This window comes from Motacilla alba, chromosome 2 (assembly GCF_015832195.1).
Source record: "Motacilla alba alba isolate MOTALB_02 chromosome 2, Motacilla_alba_V1.0_pri, whole genome shotgun sequence".
Taxonomy (NCBI): domain Eukaryota; kingdom Metazoa; phylum Chordata; class Aves; order Passeriformes; family Motacillidae; genus Motacilla; species Motacilla alba.
Window position 1 is genome coordinate 96408895 of NC_052017.1, and position 19813 is coordinate 96428707.

Here is a 19813-nt window from a genome sequence, read left to right on the forward strand (position 1 = left end):
AAGGTATCACTCATGCTGTTACTTGAAGAAATATGCAGTTGCTTCCCCAATTAGAAGAAAATTATCTAAGGCTGTTTTCCAATCAAGCCTCCTACCAAATTAGATTGTTAATTTTTAAGTGACACATTGTTATCCTTATCCAGGTAAAAATAGAAAAAAAAAGAACTGAATCACTAAGAGCAAAATGTTTGTATCTTTAATTAAATACCTTTAATGTCATCAATTTTCAACACTGTACCTGTCATTACATTTAATTCTTCAGTGATTTGTTACTTTTTTCAAGTAAATTCAGCCCAAGTTGATTTTATGTGGATTAATGGCAAGTAAGCACACTAGTAGAAATATTTACTTTAACAACTAAATGAATGCTGAAATATAGTACCGAAAGGTAAATTCAGGACATTTAAACATATGTTAAAAATTAGATATTAAAAAGCCTTTTTTTTTTTTAAACTATACACTGCAAGGAATTGATTTTTGATGTAGAGAGCCATATGGTGAACTGACCACACTAATACATTATTAAGAAACAACTTTGTCACGTTTTTGGGCCTTTCAATCTGAACTATGAAAAATTCTTCTCATTAAAGATGCAAGCATAGACTCATAGAATAACCTGAATTGAAAGGAACCTCGAAGATCATTTAGCTCCAACCCCCCTGTTCTTGGAAGGAGCGCCTTGACTAATCCCTAGGACCAAAATTGCTTCATGTACACAAACACACACATCCACACACATCTATGAGTGTGCGCATTTGCACATTTCCCCCTCATCTTCTTCATTCCACCACCAAGTTATACTTTCTGCCAGCGGCAGAACAACAGGCTAAACAAACCTCCTCAAATGGTGCCATTGAGGCATGGTGCTCCTTTCACAGAAAATCTCTGTGAAGAAATTTGTTTCAGTGTGCACATACATGTTTCTTCTGAACATGCTTTCTCACAGAAATAACTTTTCATCTCTCAATTGTCCTTAAATAAAAAATAAACAATAAATAATCCTAGTCTTGCTTGGTGTTTTCAATGCAAATTGTGTAATGAAGACAGAGAAAATATTGGCAAGTATGATTCAATGGAGTTTAAATATCTTGTCAGAAGGCAGTATGAGCAAAAAAGTCAATGAAACTGTAGGCTTATCCTGCACTTTCCAAATTAGATTTGTGGGAAAATAAACATCAAATGGAACCTTAATTTTATGCAGCATGACAAATTATATTTTATGCTGGAAACTAAGAACATTAAGTACGTCATTTCCAGAGATAAAACTAAATATGAACAGGGACCTGATATATGAAAAGAGTGGAAAGAATAGTTAACTCTTTGCAAGAATTGCTGCTGAAGCAACAATACAGAATTCTTTCCTTACTCTCTGACCACCTGTCAGTTATCGTAATTTACACAAGAACACTCAAAATTCTAGACCTACTCTAAAAATAATGAGATTTTATTACAGGAAAATTAACTGCACCAAGATTCCATTTTATGAAGTCATTTGCATTCTCAAATAATTCAGATGTTGTTTACAGAAAATTGCCTAATGATATTTTAAATCTCAGCCTTGAGGCATCTAATATCAAACTTTATAAAAACTCCTTTAGCACACTAAAATGGACTACAGCCTATTCTCTATAAAAGCACCATAAAATTTTTTTTGTACAGAATTTTGTTCCTATGATAGCCACACAAAGTACTCCACATTTCTGGGCATCTTAGGTAAGAATTTAAACAGAGAAATTCACAGCAGCCAGTACAGCCACTCAGGTTTATGTCTGATAATTATTATGCTTTCTGCAGGATTCAGGGAACAGTCAGAAAGCATTTTTTGAGTCAGGTAAAGAGTATGTGACAGAATGGATGATCTTACCATATGTATCTAAATTTTCTGTAACATTATAAGAGTATCACTTTTCTATTTCATATATGTACAAAGTGAATGAAAGAAGCAATTTCAGGTAAACAGCTGTGCAGCACCTTCACACTATAAGGTATATAAAGAATAAAGATTTCTGGAGAAGGTAGAAATCATCCAGAGTTTTTAATAAGATCTACCTGTTGACAACCTGAGCCTCCAAATAGGCCATTCCACTTTAAAGAGCATTTAAATATTTACAGTGATAGGAAAAGACTTGATTTATCCAGAAGCTTCACTCACATCATTGGAGCTTCCTTCACCTGGGAACAACAGGTAGGAAACCATTCACAATCTCTAAGAAAGTAATGCTCCTAAGTAACAATACATAGATTGTTGTAATATAGTGTAAAACATCTATATACCGAGAGAGAGAACAGAAAACATCTGTTTTAAAAAATGTTTAAAGAGGGTTTTTTTTGGCTCTATTGCAAAATCAATATCTGGTGACTTACTTTCAATTGTAAACAAAAAAAAAAAAAAAAAAAAAAAAAAAGAGGAAGAAGAGAAATGTCTCTGCCAAATATACAAAATGCTCATTTAGCTTGTGTTCCATTTTATCTAGGCATACCGTTTTATCACTGATGTTCCAAAAAGATTTAACTACTAATTAGTGTATTTTTTGCCTCATATCCAACGAACTGGAATAGGAATTTCCCCCATTAACTACCAAAGCACTAAATAATGTACAGGAAGAGCACATTCTGTACTTCAGCTAACTGAAAATTCTTTTAAACAGCACAGACCTGCACTGCCTAGAGTGGCATTTGTAAGTCTACAGTGCACACCAGTGGACTATAGCAGTACATGCATTTTTCCACTTTTTTCAGGATAGTTTTGTAAATATTCCATCTTATTTAACTCTTTAATGACCAGAAAAGCATATCCTTCAGGATTTATAAAGATGGATATAAAATTTTGGGGAAGATTTGCAACGAGTATAAGCAAGAATGTTTTATTGTACATAAGAAAAAATGATCATTCTAAAACCTAAAACTTCAACAGGCTTGCTTACTCCAAATCTGTTTGTGTTTACAAACATCACAGCAACACACCAAGGATTTGCTTTGTTTTCCAGAGTCCAAAGACCAATCAAACTCAGACATACTTTTTGTGTTTCTCAGACTGATGGTTAATTGAGCTGTAAACTAAACTGTATCTGAAAAAATTGGATACTCCATTCCTGGGGACATTTAACAAGCAAAATTATGGATGTAAAAATTTTCATGTTCTTCAGAGAACTTAAAGATTCCTACTCTTTCCAACAAAGTTTACTTTAAACCCAAGTATATCTAATGTCAATTTACTCAACAGCCTTACAATTTTTGCCTTTCTGTAGGTACTCATGCAAATACAACAATTAGTGTAATTTTATACTGAGTAATTTCTTTCCTGTTTTTAAAATAACAAAGTGTGTTACATCTTTTAATGGGCGAACAGAATTCTTAGAAAAAAAAAGAAATTATCAGCTACAACACCAAATGCAACTTTATGTTTTTCTTGTTAAAATGGTCTAATTTACAACCCCAAACAAATCAAGATCAATGCTAGTGTCACACAAAGCTGCCTATAATGCTTATGGTTACTATCATCATAAATTGTCATTTTACTACTTTTTTAAAGAAACTCAATACTTTGAAAACTTCTTCACAACTTCCAAATTGATGCTGAATGGATAATACGTTAAAATGTCGATCATCAAGATCACCAAGGCTTTCCATATTTAGTTTATTCCAAGCTGAGTAAATAATTGTCTTTTAATGAAAGTAACTAAAGAAAGTGATTAGTTAATGGGAGCACTAATAATCAAGTCTTGGCAGCTGTGAAGTTTCTAACATTCCCCAAAATCTCTCCAACTTCTGAAAGGCTAGAAGAGCTATCCATTCCTAAAAATGGTTTCATTTGCAGTGGCACTGTCACTTGCAAACCAAGCACTTTTTTTTTTCACATTCACAGTGGGACTGTTAGGCAATCTACTAAAGGAAATAGCAGACTAATTTAGTCAAGGACATGAAAATAATCCAGATGTAATGATTGATCTGCTTTTAATCTAGAAATTCCTTTGTGATTTAATATTGGAAATTTATATTAGAATCAGATTCCATGCTCAGCCTAGTAGATGTCTGCACTTCCCTTTATTTCACTTTCAAATTTTTCACTGTCAAAAATCTTGCCTGTTGTTCCAGCATCCAATTCTCAATAGTAATATATAGTGAGTAATATTCACATGTGTTGTCAACACACAAGGTTTGGTTTATTTCAGTGGAGTTTCCACTTACACAAACCCCCTCCACTAATATAAATAATTTCATTCAAATTAGTCAGATCATCCAGATCAGTATTTTTCTGCAATTTAAAAATGAGATTTATGACATAAATGTCAGAAGCTGAAAAGAATGCTCAAAATATTACCTCCTGTTAGCAATCAAAGCAATTGAGCATGTTCCCAAGAAAAAAGCAGCAACACATATATGTAGACTTGTAAATGCATAAATATTGTTATCTATCTCCAATGAATTCTCAGAAAATGTTTATTTCCTGTTGTTCTATTCCTAATGACAGTGCCATAAGCATTTCATGAAGATTACATTTCTTAAACAAAATTATTAACTAAACCTAGACTTCCTCTGTTTTGCACAAGTATAACAAGATAAAATCCTACTTAACAAGCAAGCAGAAAATAAAGAACTAAAATCTGAAGGAACTCAAATATGAAAGATAGATATTAGTTTGCTGTTCCCTTGTATATGCATCACCTATTAACTAGAACTTGAGATTTAATAGACTGCTTTCAATTCTTTCCAGAACATGAAAGAAAACTAATTAAATTCCCTCCATTATTCCAAATCTGAGATGTTAAATTCACAGGACAGTTTTAATTCACTATCCATGTTTAGTTATACAAACACACGTTTTGAGTTTTGTTGGATCAAAGAGGTTCCCTGTCCATTGTCCTGAAAGCTAAAACCCATAAACTGCAATACAAATATTTCTTATTCTTCTAGTCATGAACGCAGATTGACATGAACATGTATTTCCTGACACTAATTCGACACAACCAGGCAATGTTCTTGAATTACCCCTTCAAGGCTGATCTTTGTAAAAGTACATTGCTTTCTGGCATCAGACTTCCACCATGAGTGCCCTGCTGAGCTAAATCAGTCTCCTGGCACATCTACCTGTTCTCCTGGGTATTAGGACAAAACTTGGCTGTACTCCAAGGCCTGATGGTTTGGTTGACTCCTTTGTTTACCTATCAGAGTTGCCTCGCATGGGAGCCTTCCCAGCAGTTTCTTGACTCAGCCAATATCCTGCTCTCCTTAGGTTCAGGGTCTGTACTCTGCTGCTCGCTTTTCTTCTTTCAGGGTGACCAACACTGCTATTTCACCACAGATGAGGAAATTATTCATCATCACTTACCCAGATAGTTTCCTTCATATTAGTCAACAGCAGATCCAGCTATTCATCACCACTTGTTGGCCTTTAGCAAGAATTTATTCCTGAAACTGCACTGAAATCTCTGTGATTGAAGCAGCTATTCTTTCTAGCAGCTGTAGTCACCCACAAGAACTGGGATTTACCACTCTGAGATCTGAGTTCTTTAAACACTTTTTTTGTTTCCTCAGGTGGTTGGTAACAAACTCCTACCACAATGACACCCTCACTGCCCTGTCCTCTGATCCTGGATTCACAAGTCTGATTATTCCCCAGCCTTCTGGAGACCTCAAAAGAACTGAGCTGCTTTTAGATCTGAGGGCAACTTCCAACCCCTCAGCCCTTCCTTGCTAGTGTTTCTAGAAGTCCTTCACAGTACTCCAGTTGCATAGACTCGGCACAGTATTTGAATTGTTCCAACATTATTGTAGTTCTGTAACCACATATAGCTCTAATTCTCCCTGCTTGTTTCCTAGGATGTGTGCATTTCTTTACCAACATTTGAGACGGGTGTCCCTTCACACTGTTTTATCATTCCTGAAGTCTTTCATGCTCCTATCAACCTATGCCCTGAATTTTCCAGCCAACCAATTCTTCTTCATTTCCCTGTGGTCTGTAATCTCTCATTGCTTCCTTTCCTAGTTTGGGTCCCCATGCCCTCAACCCCAGAGCTACATGATCATTCCCAATATGCCCCTAGCCCCCATCGGGATGAGTAGTAGCATAGCAGTCTAAGGACTGGACAGACCTTGGCAATCTCTCAGCAATTTTCTGGATCCTAGCCCACAGCAAGCCACATAACTCTCAAAAAAGCAAGCGGAGAACACAGAGGGTTTCTATCCTGACAGGAGCAAGCCTCCTACTACCACCGCTTGCTGCTTCCTCCTAATGTTAATGCATGGTGTGTGTTAAAGCTGGCTCTGATGCCTTACAAGTTATCGCTTTCTTCTCTTACTTCACTACCAGGTGTTTAAACGTTTTGAACTGCGGATCTGGAAAAAGAGCCATCCTCCAGTTGCTGGAGAACATACCTTTCCAGCCCTCCTACTGTGGGACTCTATTCACTGTGAAACTCACAGCCACTGGCTGCCCCTCCCATATGGTTCAGACTTTTTTATCTCTGGGTCCCTGTGAAGATCCTTCCTGTTAATCTCCTCTCTGCTTTCTCTGATCCTACCCAGCCTTACTTCCTTGTCCAGGTTGATGGGGACAACACATTTTTAGGCAATTTTTACACCTCTACTGCTCTATTTCTCCAGCCTTACAGGAAGGGTGGCAGGGTTTTCCTGAACATCCCCTTACCCCACGTGGGCCCTGTCTCTGTGAACACAAGCCCCACTGGACCCTGATCACACGTTGCTGTACATTGGGACCACCACCCTCACCACACATGGGGACAGGGCACAGAACCTGCCACCTCTAGCTGGTCCCTTCCTGGAAGAATCTGGAGCCATACCAGTGCCACTCTCACAGCTCCCGAGCACCAGTGCTGCCTTGGCAGCATCCACACACCCTCACCAGGTCCCTCCCATCTGGCTACACAGAATAATCATTGATAAATGGTGAATTTATTCATAAACCCTGGAGACAATTTTACTCTTAGCTACAACACATGAAATCAGAAGTCTAAATTTTCTTTCTTACTTTGTGTGATAACGATGTACTGCTAACATACCTGTTTCAGGCTTTCCAGCTTGGTTTGTCTCAGTTCTTCGTATTTCCATTTCCAAAGAAATAATTCATTTTCCATCTTTTCCATTTCTTTCTCCAAAAATACATTCATTCTAAAAAAGTATTTTAAAATTTAGCATTGCACGATTTTGAAGCTGACAGAACAAAAATTACTTTGAATTTCCTTCTCATAGCTTGAGTTATGCTGCCTTTGTCAATGTTATATCTTGACTTTTCTAAAAATCTTTATTATCATCACATAATTAGTCCAAAAGATTAATTAAAAAAATAATTAAAGAGAAAACAGAAATCCAGTAGAACAGAACTGAAACTTTAAATGAAATAAAATTTTGAGATAAACTGAAGAAAATTTGACTTCAGTTAGTGGTTCAGACCACCTAATTTATCTCAAGTTTCTTCACAATTAGTGAAGACTCTCAAAGAAAATATATTACATCACTGTTTTTAGTGAAAACAGAAGGTTGAGCACATTTATACAAGGGGAAATATACACTATCAAGACCAGAAACCAAAGATGATTGATGCTAAGTGTTAAAAAACATTATTAAGAGATGTATATTTCATGTTTCAAAAAAAAATAATTGCTCCTGGAAGAAAATGCTAGAAGAATTTTAGGAAAATGTATTATTTAGTGCAGAAGTACTTTGCCTGTACAATGAGAAAAATATGAAATAGTTGAAAAGAAAATTCTAATACTGGCAATTAAAGAAGCTATTGTGTGCCACGGTAGTTATTTTCTATTCTAATGGAGGCCAACAAAACTTTTCAACCTTTTTAACAAAGATGTTATTGCTGGGCTTACTAGAACTATATTTTGAGCTTACTTGGTTTAAATATTCAGATATTAAAGCAAAGAGTATTGATGGAATTTGTCTGGGGCATTTCTATGCAGCAGACTGCAGACTTGCACAGAGATAACAAGAGTTGCCACTGACTGGGCTGACTCAGGTCCTGGAAGCAGTGTCAGCTACTTTAATGAAGCAATCCACTATAGTGAAATATCTTCTTCTCTCTTCTTTTATACCTAAACCTAATGCTCTTGAATCAGGCATTTCCCCTTTCTGCCCTGATTTGGTATACAGCACAGCTTATCTTAGCAAAGACCTATAAATTCCATAACATTACAGTAATAAAATAAACACCATTATTCACAAAGCAAAATGGAGCAATATGTACTTCATGTATTTCAACTCAAGCATTTTGCTTTCAAAGTAATGGGATATTTCATTGGGATGATATCATGACTTGACTGGGGAGCTGAGAGAATTCTTAGTGGGACATTTAATACAGTAGAAAGTGAAAGCATGAAAGATGACATTCTAATACTTTGAATAATTGCCTATTGACTGTACTGAGTGCAGTGGAAGTCCTCAGAAATGGTCTATTCTGAAAAGTAAAAGAGGAATGTACAGTATGTTTTGCTTATTTAGAAGACACTAGTTTTGTTTTGTGTTACAGTACTTCTTAAGTGAGATCAGCTCCCTCTGATACCACTAATTGAAAGAAATTATTCTGATTACATAAAGTTTACTATTCAAATAAAGAAAACAAAGAGTGGAAGAAAGAATATAGCAGACACCAGAAGCAACTTACTTACTAGAATAAAGTTCAGAGCATTTTTCGTGGATCTTGTAACAAGACATTTTAACTCATTATCTAATTGAATCACAGAATTACACAAAATGGTTGAGGTTGAGAGTGACCCTGAGGAGGCCATCTGGTGCAAACCCCATGCTCATGCAGGGTTGCCTAGAACTGATTGCTCAGGACCATGTCCAGATGCCTTTTGAATGTCTCCAAGGATGCAGCAACCTTTCTGGGAAACCGGTGCCAGTGTTCAGTGATCCTCACAGGGAAAAAAAAAAAAAGGATTTCTTGTTGATCAGGCAGAGCCTTTTGTATCCATCGTCTGTGTTACCCAGCCAGTCTTAAGAACATAGACTTCTTAAGAACATAGACTTCTTCTTAAGAAGTTCCACCTTGATATGATCAACTAGCAGTCGACTAGTTTATGGGCTTTTGGTTTTAGAGGAATTAAACACTTATAAGTTCAAAACAGAACAAATTAGTATCTTAAAGCTAGAAGACAATTAGATGAGAACACTGATCCAAAAGATGACAAAAGATAGCTATTTTAAGCAAATGATTATGCAAAATGCTGAGCCACTCATAAGGTTTGTAATTTCCATTCATGATAATGGACCTCAAATGTGTAATTGATGTGTGCCATTAGTACCTCGTAGAGGATGTGGGAGTGTAATTTTACACTGTAAACCCAAGCCAAGATATTTTTTGAATGTCAAAACATAAATTTTCATCTCTTTACTTTTATTGTTTCTTTTAGACCTTGTTTCTTTTTGTCCTTTGCAAAGCCTGATCTATGTGCAAAAGGCTATGTCAACATTACTGAAGATAGCTCTAAGCAGAATGCAAAAAGCAAAAGTCTTTTCAGGGTGAAAAAGTAAAATGTCTTATGGAGAGAGTTAGGAAACCAAGAAGGTTACTAGTTAGGTAACCTGGTTAGGAGGAAACTCAAACACTGGATTTGCATAAGCTAACTTGACGCTAGAAAATGCAGCCAGAGTTCAGGGTGCTGCATGTACACCAGGAAACTGCTGAGAAGTCCTCTGCTGTATGAGTTAAGATCATACTGACTGCTAAAATAACGTTTGGCCTTGGAGTTCAAGCTGTCTATTATCTGTTTGCTTTTGATGCAACACAGCTGTGTGTTCTTGGCTCGAGTTCACTGAGAAAATTGCTAAGTTGTGAGAAAGAAGCTGTGAGAAAGTACTTAAGCTAGAGCCACACAAGATAAGGGGAGTAAAAATGCAAAGAGGGTGAGATTGTTGAGATAGTCATTACTAGCAACTCCAGAATACAGGAGGTAAAAAATACTGACATGAGCAAGAATAAAACCTAAGAGAGAAAACTGGAAATCTGAAGTTGGAAATACGGCAAAATCAGCCAATTCCACAAAGTGGTGGAGACTCGCCCTTTCTGAGAGAGCAGGAGACAGCCTGCTCCACAGAGATTCATCAGCTATCTCAAGAGACTGGTGATTATGATAATACTTATCCTACTAACACTATTCCTAGCTATTTACTGTCTGCATTGCCAAATATAGTTGCTTCTTACTTAGAAGTTGCATACATTCTGCTTACATAATATCTCTGCATGCAGGAAATGTTGCCCTCCTGGAGAGGGAGTTGTTATACCAATCCCTGCTGTTATGTGGAAATCACTGCTCGCTGAGCATTTTTGCTGCCTGAGGTTGGCAATGCCACATGTTGCGTGTTATAAACATGTCCTAGTTCTTACTGTGTGCCAGTAAATTTATTGCCTTATACCACAGTATAAAATAAATGAATATGAAATTATTCATAAATAAAAAATAAATACATGAAAAAAATGAATAAATAAAAAAATCTGTCTCTTCGAAGGACAGCTAAAATTTGGTTGGAGAGGCATGTGAACAAACAGACAAACCAAAACCTATTAAAGTTTTGCCTGAGAAGTGACTAAAAGTGAGCTGAAAAATTACCCATTTTCTAAAAGAAAGCTATTATATATGTATGCATACTTGATTGCTGATGAAATACCTAGGCATTTAAATATTTCAAGCCCAGAAAATGGGTATGTGAGGCATCAGTCTCCTAACTCACACATATATTTGCTTTCACAGACAAATGAAATACTTTCAAGGAGAGAGAGCATGGCCATCTTCTGCTATATGATTGAACTAGAGAGTTATTGTATGCAGCTGATTCATATATTTTGAATTCAAAACCAGCCTTTGTCATTCTGCAGTTGGACTCTTAAAGTCTGCTGGTAGAGTAAATGAAAATTTGTTATCATGCACAAAGCACTCCAATAACTGGATATAACATACATTATATATCACTGCATCGATACCAAATTACATATTCGTATGGAACACCTCTTATTTAAATGACAGGCAAGCCAAAGAAAACAATAAACACGCTTTTCTGAATTGTTTCTCTAAATTCTTACTAAAGCCTTGCAAATAGCAATGAATAAAGTTTAGAACATATGAGCTCCAAATGCAAACATCACCGTATCTATTTTAGAAACTATCTTCAACTCCTCTATGAGAATTCCAAAAGTAGGATATATTTTGCACTTACTCTCTTTCCTTCTGTAGGATTTTCCTCATCTCAGCCAAATGCAAATTTAAGACTGATACATGTATTAAATCGTTCTTTGTTGTCTTAGCTGAAGTGCCCAAACTTATTTTAGGTTCCTCCAAATAGATGCTAGGAAGTCCATTGGGGAAGAAATCGGGAGGCTTTGGGGTGATTTTTTTATAGTCATTGCTTTGGTCTTTGTTTATATCCTGAGAAAAAAAAAATATGACACCTGAGAAAAACAGAAGTGAAGGAAAAAGCCTAACCTAGCTCCAGCAGGGCCTACCAAGGCTCTTCTAGACATTTAAGGAACATAGGAGAAAAAAAAGGGAAATAGGTAACATCTTAGACAGTTGGACTGTATATGGGTAGAAGGTGCAAAAACGTCAATACATTTTAATAACTGTAATTTTGTGATATCTCACAGCTTCTGTTATGACAAGCTTCATATCCAACATCTTTAGAATGTCTCTTTACTAAGGAAATATATTCAGTATCTCTTTTGTTGGTTTTAACTCTGGTGAAGACAGAATCTTGGAACTAATAAAACCAGCAATGCAATTTATTAATTAAAAAAATGTACTGAGAAACTATACATTATGAACTCAAACTTTTTATGTAAATTGTATTGAAGCAAGCTTATACAAGTTTTTCATAAGGACCAAAGTATATAGATATCTATTTTGAGGATACATGTTTTGCATACAAAGCATAAGAAAAACTAATATCAAAATTAAAAGTAAAATACACATTTTTGAGGAAGACTGAATGTCTCTTATAAACAAGTTTCCCTTAGAAATGTATTCGCTTTAACATATCTGAGGAATTTTGTTTAAAAGCTAATCTCATTTTAGCAGTTTACTGACAGTCCTCTTTCACATCACTCTGTTCTTTTGAGTATTTAGAAGAGTGCCCAAAATTTTACACCAGAAAATACTAGAAACCACTGAAAAGATAAAAATGTTTCCCATTCACATATAAAGTTTCAGTTTTTATGTAGAAAATATTTTATACTAAGGAAAAATAGTTAAAGTATATTTTGTGGTATTTCCATCCAATGGCACATTTGTCTGCCTGAAAATATGAAAGGTGTGCTTTTTTGGCAAAATTTATTCTTGCTACTAACATTACCTTTTTTTTGGTTTTTTTTTTTTTTCAGATTTCACAGGAATATAATATTGTTAATATGCACTAGAGAGTAAAATTTGCAAACAGAATCTAAGATCTTGGCAATTTCCCTTGAATTGAAGTAAAAACTTTCCTACTTTCAACAATGAAGGGAAAAACATTTTTCTGCAATGCATGAAAACAATTACCTATACCTACAAAGACTGCCATCTATCAGAAAACAAGTAATGTGGCAATGAAACATGGTGATGCCTATGAAGAGTATACATTGCATTCCAAGGCACAGAACTAAAGGTAGTTAAACATGAACAAATTCTTCAATTTTTGATGAATGTAACTGGATCTTTTGTGTAGAGCTAGGAGCTGTTTAACAATGCTGATACTTGATTCTTTAATTCTATATAATGGTTTAATTTCTCTCCCTATCAAACAAAAAGTCTTGCACATTTGCAAAAGAATTGCCTACCTCTTCCCACGCTTTTGAAGTTCAGAGAGATTTAAATGATTTTAGACTTTAGGTTCTTTAGAAGCCAAGAACCTAATATGCTTTTTCAGAGGGGAGAAAGAATGTAAGTATACAAGACATGATTAGTTCAGATAAGAGAGGTAACCTGTTACCATAAAAAAAACCAATATGGTAAATTGTTGGATATAACAGTCTGCATCTGTTCCTTAAATGTCTAGTCATACTGGAAGGGCATGAATTGTATTCTGTATTTTTCTGGATTAGAAATATTTAGATGGGGGAGTAAGGGGGCCAAAGGGTTTTGCTAGTGAATGGATCAGGCAACATTTTGGTCAAAGTTTTTGAAAAAATCCCATTTCTACATACACATCCACACTTTGTCACTTCATGAACCACAAAAAATATTTCCCATTCTTTACCTTCTTTGTGTCTTCTGCCCCAGGAATTTTGATGATTTTGGTTAGGTCTTTTGGAGATTCTTGCTCCAGAAACATTAACAGGCTTTGGTCTTTTTTAATACAGGATATTTCAGAGCAACAACATTCCGTTTTCCAAGCAGTTCCATTTTCTAAGTTTTCCTTCTCACTTACTAAATCCTGATTAATTTTTTTAAGCACACTTAGCTCTTTTATGACACTGTCTAGTTTGATTCTCAATTGTCTTGCTTCCTCTCGTGCTTTATTTCTTTCTCCTCTAACTTTGCTCCATTTCTCCCTCCAGTTAGCGGTGCAATCGGACCACCAGCGCATGGTCTTCTCCATTTGGGCAGCTCTGGCTTTGACTTCCTCCAGTTCCTGAATTTTTACTGCTTCAAAAATTTCCCAATCGCTGCTGTAACTTGTATGCATATGTGCATAATGAGGGGAATTTGGGTAGAAACTTTGAGATGGAAGATTTGAATGAAACAGATGGTCACCTGGTTGCCAACATCTATCTAATTTATCAGGTTGTATTGGTTTGGTCCCAAAAACCTCTATCTCTTCCATTTGTTTCTGAATGGAGTCTAAATTAATGCTTTGATTCATCATCTAATTTCACTCCTAAAAAGACAAAGACAGACAATAATTTAGGTTTTAATTAATTATATTGTATGAATAACCTTCAACAGTTGGGGTTTTTGCTGCTGTAATAGTGAGTTAATGATGCTGCTCAGGTTTTAGAAATGTGCTTTATCAACAAAAACTAGCCATTCAAATATCTTTTATTTAATACTTTTTGAGTACAGCATAAACAGATGTACCTAATTACTTGGCTAGGATTTGCTTGCAAAGAAAGTCAATAAATAATCACAGTGCTCTCAGAAATGTTTGAGTCTAAAGAAAACAGACAAAAGCTTCCTTCCTTCAAGAAAAAATTGAATTGAATCAACATATATTTTAAATAGCTAGTAAAAGGAAGTTATTTGTCTAGAACTACAATCAATAATTACTTGCCTTCTTTCCCAAACTGTGGAATTTCATACTAGGCAAAACTTGCCCTATAATTTTCACACTTAAGGAAAAAAATTATGAAAACCCCTGTGACCTTTGGATTTCCTTTTTTTCAAGAGAAAAATCAAGTATTGCTTATAGGGGGCTTTGTTTTGCTGTCTGCACTCCAGAAGATTTCCAGGTAGTATATTCTTAATTATTCTTGAAAGTGCAGCACTATCCTACTATACTGTACAGCCTAGCTCATAGTGGTATGACTCAGCTAGTAAATCTTGTTGCATTCTTTTTCACTATTTATCTTTTGATTATGTATTACTTATTTGGCCCAGAAGAGAAACAGTTTCTCAGAAATTTCTTCCCTACCCCAGTGCTGAGAAAATGCTGATGTGGACAGTCTGTAGAGACTAGCCACTTATATCTCCTTGTTTTTTTCATCTTGGTTATGTAAACCAGAGCAACCAAACAAATAAAATTCATACAAATAAACAAACTTTAAAATCTTGCTACTTCAATAGAAGATGAGGTTGTTCGAAGTAAAAAAGAAATTGCTTTTATATTTGTAAAAATAAAAATAAAATTGTAAAAAAAATTGTGAAAAAATGTTTATATGTTACAGCAATTAGTGCTAACACCTGCATTTGAAATGCAGAAGGCCACTGCTGCTAACAAAATGCTGAAGAGTAGATAGTTTTGGCAGTATGATTCAGTTATGTCTCATTTCAACTGAATAGAAGCTTTTGCATGTTTTGTTCCAGTTTTCCAGCTGTTTTAAACTTTTCCATGATTTTCAGGACATTTATTTGCCGTTTGTTAGAAGCTTATGGAGAGCTGTTGTAGTGGAGTACGGATATGAGAGGAGGAAAAGGACAATGAAGGACTCCCAGTTCCCTTCATTATCGCTCTCTGGTGTAGTACCATCGAGAGCCCCACAACAACACTACACAGATGCAGCAGAGCTGCTGCCAAAGCTTCATCAAGGTTGAGCCTTTCTTGTTTCTTGACCTACTTCCAGCAATTTCATTTGAATAAGCCTTATCCAAAATACAAAGATATTGCCACCCACAAACTTGTATGAGGCCCAGTAGAGCCAAAGTAACTAAATATTAAACTCTTGCAGTTAGTTGTTACTTTAATTTCTGGGTTGTAGTAATTCCTTTGTTTCTGAAAGCTTTAATTAAAAAAAACCAAACAAAACCACAGTAAGATTTAGATACATAATAATATATATAAAACATATTACATAATTTAATAAATACATAATGAAATAGTTGAAACTTTTGGATTTTAAAAAAGTACAACAAATTTTCTTACTTTTTTTTTGTGCCTGTCCCAAACTAGTATATACCTACAGAAGTATTTATTACACCTTTCATCATCAGTAGGGTTTTTTCAGTTGATTTTGCTAGCTTCTTTGCATATTCATTAAAAGAAGGGAGAACTTGGGGAATGCACAGTTTATAAACTTTAAAAGATGGAGAAATAAGAATGGTAATATTTTTCTTTGAAAACTTGAAAGACCTGAGAATTATTTATGAATCAGAATAGCGTGTTGCGGATGTTTCATTACAGGTTTGAGGTGATTTTGTCATTTGACATTCAGTAATGTTTCCAAAGCTGGAGAAATGTTAAGATCACAGTTCACAGGACACTAAAAAGGAAACATTGGTCATAAATTCTTGCTCCCCTCCATTGTGATGGCTCAAGTGTTCTTGAGGCTGGGACACTGCCAGTCAGATCAAACTTACAGCTGTAACAATTGACGTAGGCTTGTACAGTAAGCTGGTGGTCTCTTAGGCTTCTAATCATTTTATGATAGGCTGAACTTTGCCCGCACTTTTCAGCATGGATAGATGATCCCGACTCTGTACCTAAAATTCAAAAAAAATCAGAATTAAAAGTAGTCATTCCACCTCCAGAAAACAGAACTGCTGTCTCACTCCAAGGTGGTAAAGAAAAGGTGTTTCTATTTGTATTGACTTCCTTATCTCCTTTTCAGAAAATCTAACCAAAACAGGTTTTTTAGATACTCTCTTTAAGATTGCAAGAGGTTGAATAAAATGTTATTTTTTCATTAAAAGAGACAACCCATTTCAGTGGATGGCTGACTCAGGATAAAACAAAAAAAAAAATAGAAATATTTCTGGATAAGTGAAATAGGTTACAGGAATTTTATTAAAAGTATGAATTATGAAGATTTGTGGTGTATCTATTTTTAAAGAAGTGGAATAAAATATAAATTTGAAAGGAAGCAAATATTTAAAAATTAGAAAAATGTGTTGATTATTGTGTAAGTTCTGAAACTGTCAAAAATCTCACAGTTCCAGAAGAATGATTACGATGGACTTATTTTATCTTATTTGTCATTCACATTGATCTACTCTTTCATGTTCTCAAAAATACTGCACTGATGAAATTATAATAAAAATAAGTCCAAGAGTCCAACTGAAGACTGTTTTAGTATTGAATCTGTTGATATTGAATCTTTAATAATCTCTATAGTTATAATGGTATTTTAAAAATAATAATTATTTTCTCTCGTACATGACCACCTCATAGAAAACACCATATATATACATTGATCTCTGAAAACTCTCATCTATAAAATATATATATATTATTTATGTTCCAGGGGGAACAAGAATAATTTTTAACTTGCATGTTAATGATAATTCAAAGAAGAAAGGTCCATGCTAATGTTAGACTCAGATCTCTTAACATCACAAATATCACAAGTCTAAAACTGACAAAACAATACTGTGTGGAGCTAGTTTTAAAGTCACTACTTGAGTTTGCAGCAATAGATTAGCTAGCACAGCATATGAAGCTCAGTGTACATAATTACTAGATAAAAGATAATTGGATGGAAAGATAAAATAAACTTAGAGAATTGGTGAAAATGGGGGTTTTCTGATCAGTGAAGCCTTCTGATCATTTCACTTTTAACAGCTGAGTGATAAGAAGGAATACAACATCCCTTTAAAGTTGTTTTTCTTAATAGAATAATTTAAAACAAGTGTGAACAAAATATATGAAGCAACAGTCCTTGTGTCATGTGAGTAAGGTGTGATGATAGAGTGAAAAAAGAGTGATGATAGTTCTCAGAGGAAAAAAGACATTTATTGAACATGACAAAGAACATAGGTCTGAAAGATATTTAATTATACTGCAACCTTACCTATTTACCTAATAATCCTGAACACCAGTAAGAAAGAGAAGAGCTCTTGATTTATTTTTGCCACCTACTGTTTTAGGTAAACAGCAGTATATTCACCCTTGGTGGCACCGTTGAACAAAACCACCAGGAGAGAAAAGAATTATTGCATTTTCCTCATGAACTCAGCTTTTTCAGACAGTTTAGTAGCTAGGGCAGTGCTTGAGGATACAATTTCAACATCCTTTTTCTAACTGAATGACTTAATCTTTAGTTACATGTCTCTTAATTATTAAGACCTCAGCCAAACTTTTTTAAGGTATTCTGTCTTTAGAGAAAATGTCTGCTTTAGATTAACACAGTTAATTTTCTTTTGTCTAATCTATAAATTGAATAAGACAAAATGAATCATAGAACTGAACATGTTCTTTTGTAAGTGCTACTGGAAAGCCAAAACTTTCCATGGTATTGCTGCACTTCACCCATCAACAGACCCTGACAAAGAGAGAAGGCTTTAAGAAAATGGGCGGGGGTGATGTGGTCATTATGGGAAGAATATAGGAAGTGATTTAACTCACTCCCTGAAAACTTGGCTGTTTACTAAGGGCTGCTAACTACCAAGCTATCAACTCAAGAAAAGGAGATCAAATTTTGTGTGTCTGTTCCTGTTGTAAAGTTGGTTTTAATTAATAACCCTTAGGGGTCCCACCCAGTGGCTAGATGAAAAAATATTGCCGAGTAAATGATTGAAATGTATGGTGAAAAAAACATCACACTGAAAGTGATTCATGATACAGTTCAGTCTAAAAACATATTCATAACAAATTGCATCTAGTTTCCAAAACTCTAAACATCCTGGCAACACACAGCCAGGAGGTAGAGAATTTGGCTAGAAAAAAATACAGCAGAAAACTCTGAGGCAGTACCTAGTTACAGAGTGGATTAGACACACAGGGATATAGGATTTATTGAAACAGGCAATAAGAGAGGATGTCAAAAAAGAGGACTGGTGAAAGTTCTGGTGAAACAAATTGTAAATTTGTGTCAATTTCTTTAAACAGTGGTACAGCACATCACCAACATTCTACCAACTTAATGGAAGGTAAACTAATCTGGGAAATTCTCATGTGTATTACAACAAACACCTGGAGGGTGGAAAGAAATCCTTACAGGAGGAGAAATAGTGGTGCTCAGAATGTATTCCCTGCCTAAGCTATCACTGGTCTTACAACTGCCTTAAGACAGTGGTTTGGTACTTCTCTCTTATTCAGAGAAATATAATCTTAGCATTGATAACATTTTAAGAATAAAGTAGGACAAGCTTGGTTTAGGTCAAATCTTGTACAATGGATTTTCCAGCTACTGCATCAGCCTCAAAATAGTGGGACAGTAGATCGATGGAATAAACTACTAAACCAGCAAATACACAAGAATGGATCTATTAGTGCTGCGAGGAAACCGTGTCTGTGAGAATTTGTAAGTTGGCTACACAAGTGACAAATGCCCACAAGAAGAACCACAGATAAGGAATTCATATCAGTAGCTGCCCAAAATCCTGTTAAAGTAGAAATAAAACCCTTCTGAAGTCCATATAATGAGGTTGCAGTTAAACATACAACTCAGGGGTTATCTGTGTGCCTCTCCTTTTACAATGAAAAAGGGAACAAGCTGAAAACAACTGAGGTTTGGATTATGTCCAAGACCTGAGTGTCTTGTCTTGCAGAAAGTGTGGCCCTCCTGCATCACCATGGCAACACTGATAATTGGAACATATACCCAGAACTTACGTATAACAGATCCTGCATTTTGGAAAAACTCAGGTATTGAAGATCCATTATAAACCAACCTTTAAAGTAGATACAGAAGGAATACCATCTGCAACAGCACAAGGACACATATTGACAGTGGGTGATATGTGGGTTACATAACCACTACGATCCAAAGTTAACCTGAAATTAGCTACATGTAGTTAACTTTAGATATGAAGCTTTACATGGTTGTAACAACAACAGGGTGAAAGGGGTATTGCAGGCATGTAAGGAAACTAACCATGTACTAGTGGCCCAGAATACTTACAGCATATGTACACAATGAGAAAATACACAGTAATTATTTTATAAACACTCCTAACAGTCACTGTGCAAATCAATGTAAATGGACAAAATAAAGCTACCATTGGTCACGGCTGTGCATCTTAAAAAACAATCCAGCCTACTTCTTAAAGTGTCCTTCACTTAATGTAGTTCCATTACATACAAGAGCCTGTGATTATGGCTGCAAAATTAATTACAATCAACATACATTGAACACAATCAATGTATAAACTCCTGCAAGGAATGAAACCTGTACTGATTACAGTGACCATCTCTGTGATGGTGGCTACAAAGTCATTGACTAAAAGGAGGACACGGAGGTTAGAGATATTATTCAAAATCTGTTGGGTGAAACTGGTATTAA

The 19813-nt window shown here is 35.3% G+C and overlaps 1 protein-coding gene across 11 annotated transcripts in view; it reads right to left on the reverse strand.

Annotated features, from left to right (window-relative positions):
- The window catches only part of CCDC102B (coiled-coil domain containing 102B), a 145650-nt gene that overhangs the window by 116296 nt on the left and 9541 nt on the right, over positions 1 to 19813 (reverse strand). For 10 of the 11 annotated variants that reach the window (XR_005255908.1, XM_038128779.1, XM_038128783.1 and 7 more), the window contains exons 2-5: positions 15951 to 16073; positions 13195 to 13815; positions 11182 to 11390; positions 7020 to 7128 (exon numbers count right to left, since the gene is read on the reverse strand). Coding sequence is in view for 10 of the 11 variants with exons in the window: in XM_038128779.1 (XP_037984707.1) it covers positions 7020 to 7128; positions 11182 to 11390; positions 13195 to 13803 (927 nt within the window). In the remaining variant the exon portion in view is untranslated. Of the gene's footprint in view, positions 1 to 2068; positions 2173 to 7019; positions 7129 to 11181; positions 11391 to 13194; positions 13816 to 15950; positions 16074 to 19813 lie in introns of those variants that run through there. The other variant, XM_038128784.1, reaches the window with a different exon arrangement.